The 12,734-nt window shown below is 57.9% G+C and overlaps 1 protein-coding gene across 1 annotated transcript in view; it reads right to left on the reverse strand.

Annotated features, from left to right (window-relative positions):
* PTPRU (protein tyrosine phosphatase receptor type U) overlaps positions 1-12,734 on the reverse strand; it is a 76,198-nt gene that overhangs the window by 34,237 nt on the left and 29,227 nt on the right. The window contains exons 7-14 of the mRNA XM_075115133.1: positions 11,935-12,228; positions 8,709-9,017; positions 4,889-4,998; positions 4,262-4,463; positions 3,310-3,412; positions 2,906-3,179; positions 1,173-1,209; positions 523-661 (exon numbers count right to left, since the gene is read on the reverse strand). Of these exons, the coding sequence (XP_074971234.1) occupies positions 523-661; positions 1,173-1,209; positions 2,906-3,179; positions 3,310-3,412; positions 4,262-4,463; positions 4,889-4,998; positions 8,709-9,017; positions 11,935-12,228 (1,468 nt within the window). The remainder of the gene's footprint in view (positions 1-522; positions 662-1,172; positions 1,210-2,905; positions 3,180-3,309; positions 3,413-4,261; positions 4,464-4,888; positions 4,999-8,708; positions 9,018-11,934; positions 12,229-12,734) is intronic.

A 12,734-nucleotide genomic window follows, 5' to 3' on the forward strand; every position in this document is an offset into this window, starting at 1 on the left:
TCTCAGTGCAGATCAAGCTGATTTTTGTAATTTTAGGCTAGAGGGTTACAGGGCTGCATGCCCTGGGGTCCCCCAGCTGCTGTTCGCAAGGGGAGAACTGGTGGGACAGGGACAGCTGGGCCCCTCCGAGCCCGATCCTGGCCAGGAGCATTTCCGTTAATGCAGAATCGACAGAGCAGCACAAAGGCAAGAAGCAGCAGAAAAAGAGGCAAAAGACTGAAAAATATGGGGAAGAGGGACAAAGCTGCAGAGCCCCAGGGGCAAAGGGACATTCCCAGGACTTTGCTCCTCGGTCCCCAGCGTCCCCAGTGCCTCCTGCCATGCCGAGTATCACAGAGCAAGGAGAGCACCATGCCTGGCAGGATGCACGAGTGCATGGGGGCACAGCTCAAGGGAGGGTTTGGAGTCTGCCCAGCGCAGTTATCACCACCAGTAACTCCCAGTTAGTGCTGGGGTGGTGAAGGGCTGAGCTGGAAAGAGGGGACAGACAGAGGCACCAGCCGCCACACCGCATCTCCTTACCCTTTCCGAATGATGACGATGATGGCTCCCAGGAGGATAATCAGGACGATGAGCCCTCCGGCACAGATCCCCAGGATCAGGCCCATCTCCTCCGAGTGCTGCGACACCTCCAGGGGACGTTTGCTCTCTTTGCAGGCAGCTGCCAGGGGACAAGGACAGGCAGGAGGGGTCAACGCTCAGCTCCGGGTAGGGGGTCAGCAACATCAAATGGGAAAACACTGGGATTTGTCCCATGGGATGCACATTGCTCCTTGAACACATTTTATTCCACCGAGACGTTACGGGGCTCTGCAGTGCCACACCATGACCGTGGGCGAATCCTTCTCTCTGTTCCCATGGGGTGAGACGGTCCCTTTATGCCACCTTTTGTCATGCCCAACATAAGCTTGTCCATCCCCGGATTCAGCATCCAGCACCACCGACTCCAGCCTCCCACCACGATAACGGCATTAAACTCAATGAAGGGAAAAAACCAGATACCAAAGAAAGCAGGAAACAAGAGCGTGGGATGGGACTGTAATAACCACTGCACGCCCCCCGACCACCGCCGGTAACGACACCCGCCGGCACAGCCCCGACCGCCGGAGCAGCCACAGGTTCAGGTATGAAGCCTCAGCGGGATCACGCTGGCTGGGAGAGGGAGAGCTCACCTTTGCGGGCGATCCGGACACAGTTCAGCCGGGTTTCCTATAGAGGGGAAAAAAGGGAGGTCAGTGTCGGATGAGCATCCCAGTGGCTCCACTCCTGCTCTGGGCAAAGCTGGTCCCGTTGAAGCTTTGACCCCCAAATCGAGGGATTTTGCAGGTGATTTGTGCTGCAGCACCTGCTGCTGAGCTGAAGGAGCTCCTGGGGACACACACACCAAGAGATGCTGCTGAATGACCCGTCCCCAGCATCCCCAGGTTTAGCTGAGGCCATCGCTCCTGGCACAGGGGACAGGAAAGCTCAAGATGATCAAAGGAGGGACCCAGCAGACCCAGCTGAGCTGCAGGTCACAAGCACATCACCGACTTCAGCTAAAACACTCCCAGGTCATCATTCAGAGCTTCACGGTGAGGGGGCAGGGGGGTTCCATCAATCAATGTCTACAAGCCCCATCCCTGGTGCTCCACACATGGTGCCAAGGTTGCCATGAGCGTTTCCAAGCTCAGTTCTCCCACAGTTTTAGCATTTGCATTTTTTCAGGGATGGGTTCAGATAAAATATTCCATCTTTCTGTGTATCCAACTTCTGTTGCAAAATAAAAAGCACCAGTTTGGCAGGACCACATTCTTCGCCAAGCATCCTCCAGCCCCTCAGGACACCAGTGCTGGCAATGCTGCTCCATTGGTCCCTGGACCTAGACGTGCCCACATGCAGCATGCCCGCTTCCCCCCACCGAAGTCGCCAGCTCTTGCTTCTCCTGCTTCTTTCTCCATCTGGCACAAAACCCACAAAAAATCCAAGCTGGGATCCAGCTTTTTTGCAACGTCTGATAGCAGCCGGGACAAATCCATTGCCTCCCAGCAGGAACGCTATAAAACAGCGTCAGCCACTGTTATTATCCAGCAGTGCCTGAGCGAGCCAGCACTGAGATCCTCCTTGTCCGTCTCAGCTCTAATTACAACCCAGCAAGGTGTGAATGATCCAGGAGCGGAGGAAAAGATTCAAAAACCGGCACCTTTCTGGCAAGATGGAGCCGTGCAGGATAAGGATGCTGTTGTGGTCCTGCTGCTTCGCCTTCACAGCTCATCCTCCCTGGGGTGGGACAGGAGCTACCGGAGCAGGTGAAGCCGAGAGGGTCCCCAGGGGGTCCCAGTGGTCCCACCGGTGACTTGGAGGAAATCAGCCCAGGGGGATGCAGGGGCTGCTACAGCTTCCAGGAGAGAACAGGCAGCCGCAGGCGGGGAGCGGGCAGACTGGGAACTCAGCAGCTTCCCGGGAGCTCTCTGCAGCAGCCACTGTGTCGGCAGCGTGTCCCAGTAACGCACACGTGGCTCTTGCTGCCCAAATGGTCCTTTTCCACCCCTGGGTTATGCCAGGAAGGTGGTCGGCCCCACACTGGCACTTGTTGGGGTCCTGGCAGGTACCGCAGTGGGTGGTGGAGGCTGGGCTCCATCACCCCCAGCATTGGCACAGGGAGGGGGACGGGTACAGCCTGGGGGTGCTGGGAAGAAGGGGGACACCCATCCATGACCTCAACATGCCGTAAGGGTGGCCCGGAGCAACAGCTGCCCCTGAGCAGGACACTGTGGGTGAGCCCAGAGCAGGGACCCAAGGGAGGGGAATCTAAAACAAGTCCTGTTTTTTCTGACCCTCCCCCAGACCCAAGGTGGGCTCCTGCCTGGTCCAACCAGCACCCCAGATACCCCAATGGCTGCAGCAGGGTCCCACAGCTACTCACCCCTTTGAGGTTGCTCATGGCTTGGAAATAGATGAGATACGCCTTCTTGGGCTCCAGCGGAGGGTTCCAGTAGCCGCTGTAGGTCTGGTTGTCCCCCACGGTGAAGGGTTTGGCTTCGGTGAGGCTGCTGGCGGGAAGCTCGGCCCCGAAGTAGTGTACAGAGCCCCGGGACATGGCATCGTCGAAGGTGAGCGGCACCGGGAAGCATTCCTGCCCACCCACCTCCCGCTTGAGCTTCTTGGGCTGGTCTTCTTCTACAATAACCTGGTAGGTGCTGGTGAGGGCCAGGCACAGGTTAGCTTCGTTAAAAAGACAGTCCTGCCCTTCCCATGATACTTGACCCCGCCATCCATGCCATGCCACCCCATCTGGGGGGGTCTCACCCTCGCACAGCCCCAGCCTACCTGATTGGAGCCCCTCTGCCCTGTGCTGGCCGCAGCAGCACCGTGATGGTGCTCTCCGACTCGCTCAGTGGTGACGGCATGTCCCCGTAGTCAAAGGTGGGAGCTGCAAAGGGAGCAGGGGAGAGCGGGTAGGGGTGAGTTCTGGTCCCCAGGGATGTACTTGGGGCTGCCCCCCGCTCAGAGGGAAACTGAGGCACAAGCAGCCTTGCCCATGGCAAGGCATCGCTGAATGGTGCAATGGGGATTATGACAAAGGAAAAAAGCCCTCGCAGTTGGGAGAGGACCCGAGGGTGTGTGCTGAGGGGGGTTATCAACACCGGTCTGGCAGAGGGGAGGCAACAGCAGCAGGATCCAACCTTGGCAGGACCCAGCCTTGAGATGCAGCCCACGTGTCTGGGGACAGCACAGCTCCAAACCGCCGGCACAGTGCAAGCATCCCACCCAAGGCAGAAGCACACCCAAGCCAGCCCAGCAGCACCCCCAGACCAATGCGGGGGGACGCCCTCATGCCTGGCATGACCCTGTGGTCCCCCAGCCAGCACTAGCGACCGCTGGGGTCCAGCTCGTGCTGCTTTGCAGTTTCAGTGCCCCCATTAGGGCTCATCTCAGCCCATTTGCTGTGGTTAATAGTGACGCCTCAGACATGAGCAAACAGCCCCAAGTGCTGCAAGGCTTACTAACACAGCCCAATTAAACCCTCGCTTGTACGCTGATAGCTCAGCTGGCACCAGGGTGCCAGGCTGCCGGCCAGAGACCCACGGGCAGCCCAGTCGGTGGGTTTGGGGTCTGCCCGGGTGGCTCATGGCACAGCTCCCACCACCAAGAGCATCCTTCAAGAGCAGCAGCCAGTCACCAAAATCCAGGGGAGCGCACCGGGGGCTCCAGCACTGCCATCGTATACCTGTGCAGAGGAGAAGCCCCAGCACCAGGCGTGGAGCCCAGGGGAACCTACCAGAGATGTTGGTGGTGATCTCGGTGAGCGCCGTCTGGCCAAAGCCCTTGCCGGTGCGGGCCCGGACCGAGAAGAGGTAGGTGGTGCCGGGGTGGAGGTTGGAGAAGACGTGGTAGGTCTCGTTGCGTAGTTTGGAGACGGTGCGCCGCGGGCCAGGCACGTTGACTGCCGGGTCGGATGACTCGATGCTCTGGTAGCTGATCTGCAGGGACAGGGCAGAGCATCACCAGCAGCCACAGGAGAGAGGAGAGACCCCAGATCCAGGCAAAAAAAGGGGTTAAAGAGATGAATTCAGAGGAGAGGATGGTCATAGGGGCAGCCTAGAAGGCAGATGCTTTTTGGGGTAAATCAAAAGCAGAGGTTCATTGGAAAAGCCGTTGCTGGATAATACCAGGGACCCCAAAAGCAGGACTCCCCAGCAGGGACAGACCCTGCTAGCAGGAGGATGAACGCAGGCTGGATCCGTGCTCCGAACGAAGGGCTCGGGGCCAGCGCTAACACTGCAGCCACCCTTAATCCCCACAACCAAAAGCAGCAGCTGCCCCAGATCCCCTCACTGCACCCCCCCGACAGTACCCTCCCATGTCCCCATGGGTCCCCCGGGTGTCACAGCCGGCCGGGACGCACCTCATACTGCGTGATGAGGCCGTTGGGCTCCACCGGTTCCTCCCACTTCAGAAATATCATGTCCTCCAGCGGGGTGAAGGTGAGGGACTCCGAGGCGATGCCACCAGGCACTGGGGAAGGAAAGGGGACATGCTTGGATGCGGGAAGAGGGTGGGCTGGAAGGAGAAATCCTCTGGGAAACCCCTCCAGGCGGGTGCAGCATCTCTCCCCCGCAACCAAGCCACCATGTCCCCTCTGCCACGTCACCCAGCTCCAGCACGTGCCACCCGACAGGGCTGGTGGCTCCCCAGGGCGACGCTCCTCAGAACAACAAAGGTCCCACCATGCTCCCGGGCCCACTGGTGACATTTTGCCACGTGGGGGGAGGTCCCCATGCCATGGCACAAACCCACAAGGAACATTTCTGGCATCGCCCAGTTTCCAACAGCGCACAGCAAGTCCCCCACGCGCCGTCACCGTCAGAGCTTGCCCAAGTTCACCGGTGCAAGGAAAGAAAAAAAAACCCCAAATTCCATTTTCCCACAGAACCCAAATCCCCCCCTGGAGCCAGCAGCATCCTCGGGAGACATTGCTGGCTCTTCCCCCGCTGAGCAATAACATCCTCATCTGCAGATGGGCTTGACATGCCCCAGCCTTCCCCTCTAATTAACACCAACAACAATAATAACCGCAAACAATAACAGCGATCGACGGCACCGGGATCAATATTCGCTTCCTCACCATGGATTTCTTGACCCGAGGGGGTCAGCAAGGAGGAGCGCAGAGGCGATGGCCCAGCAAAGACCACGATTCACCATCAGCATCCTCCACTGCGGGCTTCAGTACCCGAAACACGCACCCTTTTGTTGCAGAGGGACATCCACTTTTCCCCTCTATTTTTCTTTTTTGCAGTTTTTATTCAGATCTAATTACAGGGCCGAGAGAGAGGGATCACCTTCCGTGTGCTTCCCACCGTGCAAATACACAATTTCCACTTGATTTACAAGTTAATTTAACCAGAGGCGCCGTGTCCTACACGTGTACACAAGGCACTTATTAAATTTGCGAAGAATTACAGAAACCTTTACGGCAAGAATGTGTGTACCTCCACAGATATTTTTATATATATATATAGCTTATGTATTTTTATATCTATAGGTACGGCACCATGCACTTGCATATGCACCAGGTTGAGATCAGAGGTGCACAACAGCTCCCAGGTGTGCATATATGCCTCTGCCATCCATATATGCACATATATATTTATTTATGTATACCATGTATTTAACTATATATTTATTCTGGCTGGCACTGCACGCACCCTGCCTGCGAGGGAGAGAGCTGGCTCCCTGCACTCATCTCCCCGCAGCACCAACACGCCGCAATGATATTTCCACAGGCACTTGGGATTGAGTCTCATGGTTTCATGCAAACACAGACCAAAATCTCCAGCTGTGAGTCGCCGACCTTCCACGGATCTATATGGGGCCCTTAAACACCAGTCGGGCAACCTATGGGTCCAGCACCCTCTTCCCTCGGTGCCCTGCCCACACGCCCAGGAGCCAACAGGACTTTGCCCGGGGTCCAAGATGGATGCTGTGAACAACGCCCTTGATTTGGCCCAGGGATTAATGCCAGAAATGGGTTTTCCAGCCCAAAACCAGGGTTTACCACCCAGGACGGGGGTGCAGCCCAGACCAGGCCCCCCCCCAAGACAAGCCCCAGCACTGCGTCAGCGCATGCTGCAACTGAAGTTGACCTCCCGCCAAAATAAACAATAATCAAGGGTCCTATTATTAATGAGCCCTCACCACCTTCCCTTAATTGCCCGGGCAGCTGCTCGTCACCCAGTTGTGGGAGCTCGAATCCTCATCGCCCTCCCAGGCAGGGAGACCCTCGGCCAAGCCTGTGTGGAATATTTGCAATATATCCACCGGTGGATATCCACCGACCGACCCCACCCGAGACCGAACGCACACGTGGTCCCAAGTTCAGTCCAAGGGGGAAGCTGCAAGTCCCGGTTAATCAAGGCATAGGGGAAAGCAGCTGGAGTGATTACGGTATAGCAAAAAAAAAAACCCCATCTGGAGCTCCTGTATTAATATTCAATAAAAAAACAGCTGGAGCAGTCACAGCACAGTGAGAACAGCTGAAGCAATTACAGCCGGAAAATAAACTGTCAGGAGCACGAAGCTGGGTGCCCCCAGTTGGGCAGGCTCAGGTTGGGGATACGGAAAGTGCTGATGCGCAGAGAAAGGTGCCGAGTTTAGGCTTTAAAGATGAAAACGGGACCCGGAGACCCTCCCGGCTCCACTGCAGCTCTGCAGGCTTTGCTTTCCAGCCTGGGAAATGGGAGCGCTGAGCAACACACACGCAAGCTGCACATTTTGGTGGGTCCCAAATCGAGGTGAGTCCCGCGCTGGGGGATTTCATGGCAGGCCTCTCCCTGGGGGTCATCCAGGAGCTGTCTAGATCCTTCGCAGTTATCAGTTCTTCCGCCTTAATTGCTGATACTTGATGCTAAAAAGTGCTTCGGAGATTAATCCCGTTCTTGTTTAACAGTAAGTGCCGGTGCCTCTGCGAGAGCCAGGGATGCTCCGGCCACACTCGGCACCCAGCCCCCAGCCTGGGGCACGACAGCTCCTGGCACCCCACGCAAGCCCCCGCCCGTGGTCAGAGCAGCAGCATTTGGGGGCTGCCCAGCTGACCTTGAGCGCGGCTGAGCTGTCACGGCACGCAGACGAGATGCTGGTGGGGCAGCAAAGAGGATGTGACGAGCGGAAGGAGTCAGTAGCGGCAGCAGCCAAACCTGGATGTGGCCCATCGCTGATGGGTGGCACTGGAGACAGGGAGCCAGCTCTGCCCCTACCTCCTGCCACGTTCGCTGGATCTCCAGAGCCCAGAATGACCTGAGCACCCTGCTGACGGAAAGCTGCAGCCGGGGACCATGGTGCAGTGTAAGGCCAGACCTGGGAGACGTCTATGGTGGCCCCAGCTCCAGGACAACCTCGGTGAAGGGCTGGACAGTAGCAAGAGGTGCCAAACCCAGGAGTCCTGGAGCAACACTGGAGCCTTCAGCAAGGACATCAGCCGGGAAGGGGAGAAGAGAAACGGCTCAGCTGTTCAGAAGCAACGCTGCTGGCAAATAACTGGGGCCAGACAACCCTTATCAACACGTGCTCATTTGCAGAGCTTGTTTGTACAACCCAAACCCACCCAAGATCAGACTTAACCAGAGAAGAGCACTGGGGAAGCCGAGCAAAGCTGCGCTGGGCTCTGGGTAACAGCGCTCTCCCAGAAACATAACAACGCCGAATTAATCAGCGACTGAGCAGATGAAAGACGTTACCTAAGTGCGAAGCATTATTTTAATTGTTATTGTTATTGGTACTAGGCTTTGGTTCCACACTAAGGGATAGGCGAGGATGACTCGTGATGGGAGAAGCCGGGCATTGGCCAACTGTTGTGCCCTTCACCAGACCAGGCACGACTGAAACGCTCCACTCGAAGGACCAGGGCAGCATTTCTGCAGCAACGTAGGACGTTCCTCCGCCAGAGCAACTGGTGCTGCCCCATCTCCATCCAGTCCCCTTGGCCCCCCGCGCCGCTCCCAGCACTTCCCTTCCCCAGCCACCATCACTGCTCCTTTCTCTCGCCTCCCCTTGCACAGCTCTGGGGCTGCAACACGCTTTTCACCTTCCCGTTAGCACAACGGCTGCCAGGAGATATTCTCGTCATGCCCCTGGCCAAGAGCCACAGACGTGCACCCTGCTACGCCCCAGCGGCTCACCAGCCACGGAGTCACGTTTTTGGGGACGGTGCACCCCCCGGGCAGACTCACCATCCTCATCTGTCTGGAATACCACCTCCTTGCCCTCCTTGCGACCCTCGGGGTTGGAGAGGATGAGCTTGACGTGGATGTTCTTGTAGGGCAGCAGGTTTTTGATGGTGTAGCGGTTGGTGTTATGCTCCATCTTCACACACTCCCGGAAGGTTTGGTTGTGGCCGGTGCCCACGAAATAGCGGTAGCAGAGCGAGACGGTGTAGGTGTGACAGCGGGTCAGGTTGTAACCCAGCGGCTCCCACTGCAACGTCAGCTGCCTGGACTGGATTTCGGAGAAAGCCAGGCCTTTTGGGGCCCGCATGGGCTCTGTGGGGAATAGAGACAGGGAGAGATGAGCTATGAAGCAAAACATCTCATGAGTTTATGTGTATTATCAGGGAAAGCCCTTTTACAGCGTAGGAACAAGAAGGGTGGGTGTGGAGAGCAACCCTGACACCGAATCCAGGGCCAGCCCCGGCACAGGGTGCTGCTGCCCTGCAGACAGGGCTGGGCTCATCACTGGGTCTCAAAGCCACCAACACCGCAGGGACAGCAGCCCCCGCTGGTTCATCTTCCCCTCCGGAGGTGAAGCTGGGTACCAGCCCCGGGCCAGCCCAGAGCCATGGCAGGCACTGGGAGCATCCGTGCCACGAGCCGCCCCAAATAACCAGATAAACACACCTGCAGGACGGGATCCCTCACACTTTCATTGAGCCCATGTCAGGCTCTCTAAAGGACAGAGACCGAGCGCCGTCACCAAGAAGGAGTTTAATTATGTCCAATTGGTGAGAACAGGAGAAGTCAGATTTAATGAGGGGCCAAGCTCCTTTGCCACCAGCACACACCCATGGGTGGTTTGGGTTGATGACAGTAAGCTCCTTTCCATACCCAAGGGTGGTAGGAAGGACACCGAGAGGGAAGGAGGGTCTTTGTCCACGCTGTCCCAGAGCTGATCCCTCAGGCAATTCCCCTAGGATTTGCACTGCAGAGGAATTTGGGCAACTCAGGGTTGCAAGAGGCTTCTGCAGCATCAAGGGATGCTCCTGTAGGTCCTGATGCCCTCGTGGGATGGTACAAAACCCGAGCTGAGGGCGGGGAGGGGGAGGCAAGTGCAGCAACAAGCACACAGCCTTAAACCCATAGCCACGTCTGGCTCTACCAAAAAACACCAAACCTCAGCCCCAGTACCCAACGGCATCACTCCCGTTGGGGTGCCAAGGGCACAGGGTCCTCTCCTTGCTCCTCTCCGAGGCCTCCAGAGCCCCCCACACCTCCCCGGGCAGCACCGCATAGTGCCAGGCTTCAACCTTCCCCTTTCCTTTTTATTCCAGTGTATTTAAATGCTCCAGGAGAGAAGCCAGCAGCACGGCACCCGGGGCCGATGACAGCGGCAGCACATGGCTGCATCAGGAACCCCCCCTCACCCCGGGAGCTGCAGCATGCATCTACCCAGTGGCTTTTTCCAGGGTCCCCTCCCAGGCCAGATCCTGCGAAGGATGAGCTGGCGAGGCTGGAAGGATGCAGAGGATCCAACAACAGCCACCTTTCAGGTAGAGGAAGGGTGGCTGTGTTGCCATGCTCAAACCCGCTATGACCCAGGAGAAGCTGGGGAGAAAAATACATTGATATAGCACATGGGAAGGCCTGGGGAGCCTGAACGTGGTAACCATAGGATATTAAATACAGGGTGCCAAGAGCATCAAACAGCATCATCGGCTTCAAGGTAATACAGAAATCTAGGCTTTCTCACAGCACCTCTGAAAATGGTTCTGGGATGAAAAGCTGCCACCAGCCCTTTGCCACGATGCCCGGGTCAGGGTTTGCACCTCCCCCTCCACCAGCACCAGCCGCTCTCTTCGCACACCCGAGCGCACCCATCTCCGAAGCTGACCCGGCACATGGGCTCCCCACAGCCAGAGCCACCGGGGACACCCCACAGCCCCGGGGACGCGGCCGGGCCCCGCTCCGCTCCTGCCACGTGTAAGGAGGATGTGCCCACCGGTCCCCGTTTGCGGGGCGATGGTCCCGGCTCGCTCCCAGCTCAGCAGCACGGACCTCCGCTTTTGTTGGGTTGGGGTTTTTCCTTTGCGCAGGGTCGCAGCCCAGCATCACAGCAGTGCCGGGTCTCGGGCTGAGCATGGCACAACAATCCCGTGCCTGCATCACGCCGCCTCGCTGCCTTCGACTTTGCTCAATTACCAGCCCCTGACCGCCAGCATCAGGAAGGCAGTTGCCATGGAGTGTCTGAAACGCCACCGCCAGCCCCAGACCCACCGCAGACAGGGACGACCCCCAACCCCGGTCACCCCCCCAGTACCGACGCGCAGGGATGTCGACAACCCCATCACCCCCCAGACTGGCAGCATGGTTGTACTGTGGGGTCGGTTGGGACGTTTTGGCACAGAGAAACCCCAGTTCCCATCTTCCCTGGGGACACCCCAAGGGGGCTTCGGCAGGGATGGGGTTGCCCTGAATCACCCCCCAGTCATCGCCGTGCACGGGAAGGCAGCCGACCCCCCAGCCAAAGCTACTGCCCCTCCGGGGTGGCAGAGCACTAATATAGTTTTAGAATAAATATTTTTAGAGGCACAGACCGCTCAAAACCAGGCACCAGAGAATAACTTACAGCTCCCTCCAAGGAGGGAACGATGTGGGAACCTCACCAGGGACAGCCAAGGGGCTCAACCCCTCAGGGACAGCGGTCCCAAGATTTGGAGATGCCCTGAGCTGGGTCCGGCCCTGAGCCTGCAGCCCCGGCGGAGGGGGAGCAGCCGTCTCCTGCCGGCATTTGCCCAGCTCCAGGGATGGAAACCAGCCACGTGGCAGCTGCTAACTCTGTGCATGCCATCGCTGTGCCTTCCCGCACCGAGGTCACGCCCAGCTGCTGTTGGCTCCGATCAGGAAAACCCCACCACCCACCAGGGCGTTTTCAGGCTGGACGGATATTCAGCCCCTCCGCAGAGGGTGACTGCGTCGGCTCAGGATCCAGCCTCACCCATACACCCTGCTATCCTCCAGCCAACGGGGGGTTAATTAGCCCTGAGATGCTGGGCACAGCCACTAAAAAGTCAGTTAAAGGCAGGTCTGTCGGAGGAGCCATGCTTCAAGCCCCTGGACTGCTTGAAGCTCCTGGACGGCAGCAGCAAACACCCTCTGCACCCATCCAGCCCCGCCCGGGGCTCAGGGCGGCAGGCGACCTTGCCCAAGGCCACCCGGGGTGGTCGGGATGCAGCGTGGCACCCACCTGCACACTTGGTGCGGCTGATGAGGGGCGGCCCTGGTTTGCCCGTGCCCCCCTCGCCGGGCCGGGTGAGGAGGACACTGATCTCGTACTCCGTGTCCGGATCCAGGTGCCAGAGCTTGTAGGTCTGCATGTTGACGGCGTGGACCTCCGACCAGGGCCCCGAGGTCATGCGGTACTCGATCTCCTTGCGCACGATGGGGCCGTCGCCGATGATGGAGTTGGTGTTGAGCTGGATGATGAGGTAGGTGGAGCCGGCCCGGAGCAGCTGTGGGGGCGCGATGGGTGTGGGGGGCTCTGGAAGACAGCAGAGATGGGGCAGGTGGAGCAACCCCCTCCAGAAGCATCTCCACAGCATCCCCAGCCCTAGAGCCAGGCCAACACCAGCACAACCACAGCTACCACTAGTTTGGGTTTTTTTCCACTAGCTACAGTCAAGACATTCCCACCATCTCTTCCCTAACAAACCCATCTCCTTCGGACTGCAGGGCACAGGGCAAACTCGGATCCCCCACCCAGAGGGCACAGGGATGGACACCAAAGTATGGGAGGGCACCATCCAGTCTTTAAACTTCAGCCCATGCGTATGCCCTCCATCGCTTTCAGCGAGGCCTTAACAGCTGCAGTAGGGTTTCATCTGATCAAACCTTAATTATCTTTATAAGATATACTGCCCAGCGTGGTGCTGCACAGTTTCACCATAATTAATTAATTCCCACCTACTGCAATCAAAAATAAATGATCTAAAGCCATGGGGAAAGGTAGTTTCCTGGGTTTATGTTGAACCATCCATGTATAGCGAC

The sequence above is a fragment of the Phalacrocorax aristotelis genome, chromosome 20, assembly GCF_949628215.1.
Source record: "Phalacrocorax aristotelis chromosome 20, bGulAri2.1, whole genome shotgun sequence".
In the NCBI taxonomy this organism is placed as follows: Eukaryota; Metazoa; Chordata; class Aves; order Suliformes; family Phalacrocoracidae; genus Phalacrocorax; species Phalacrocorax aristotelis.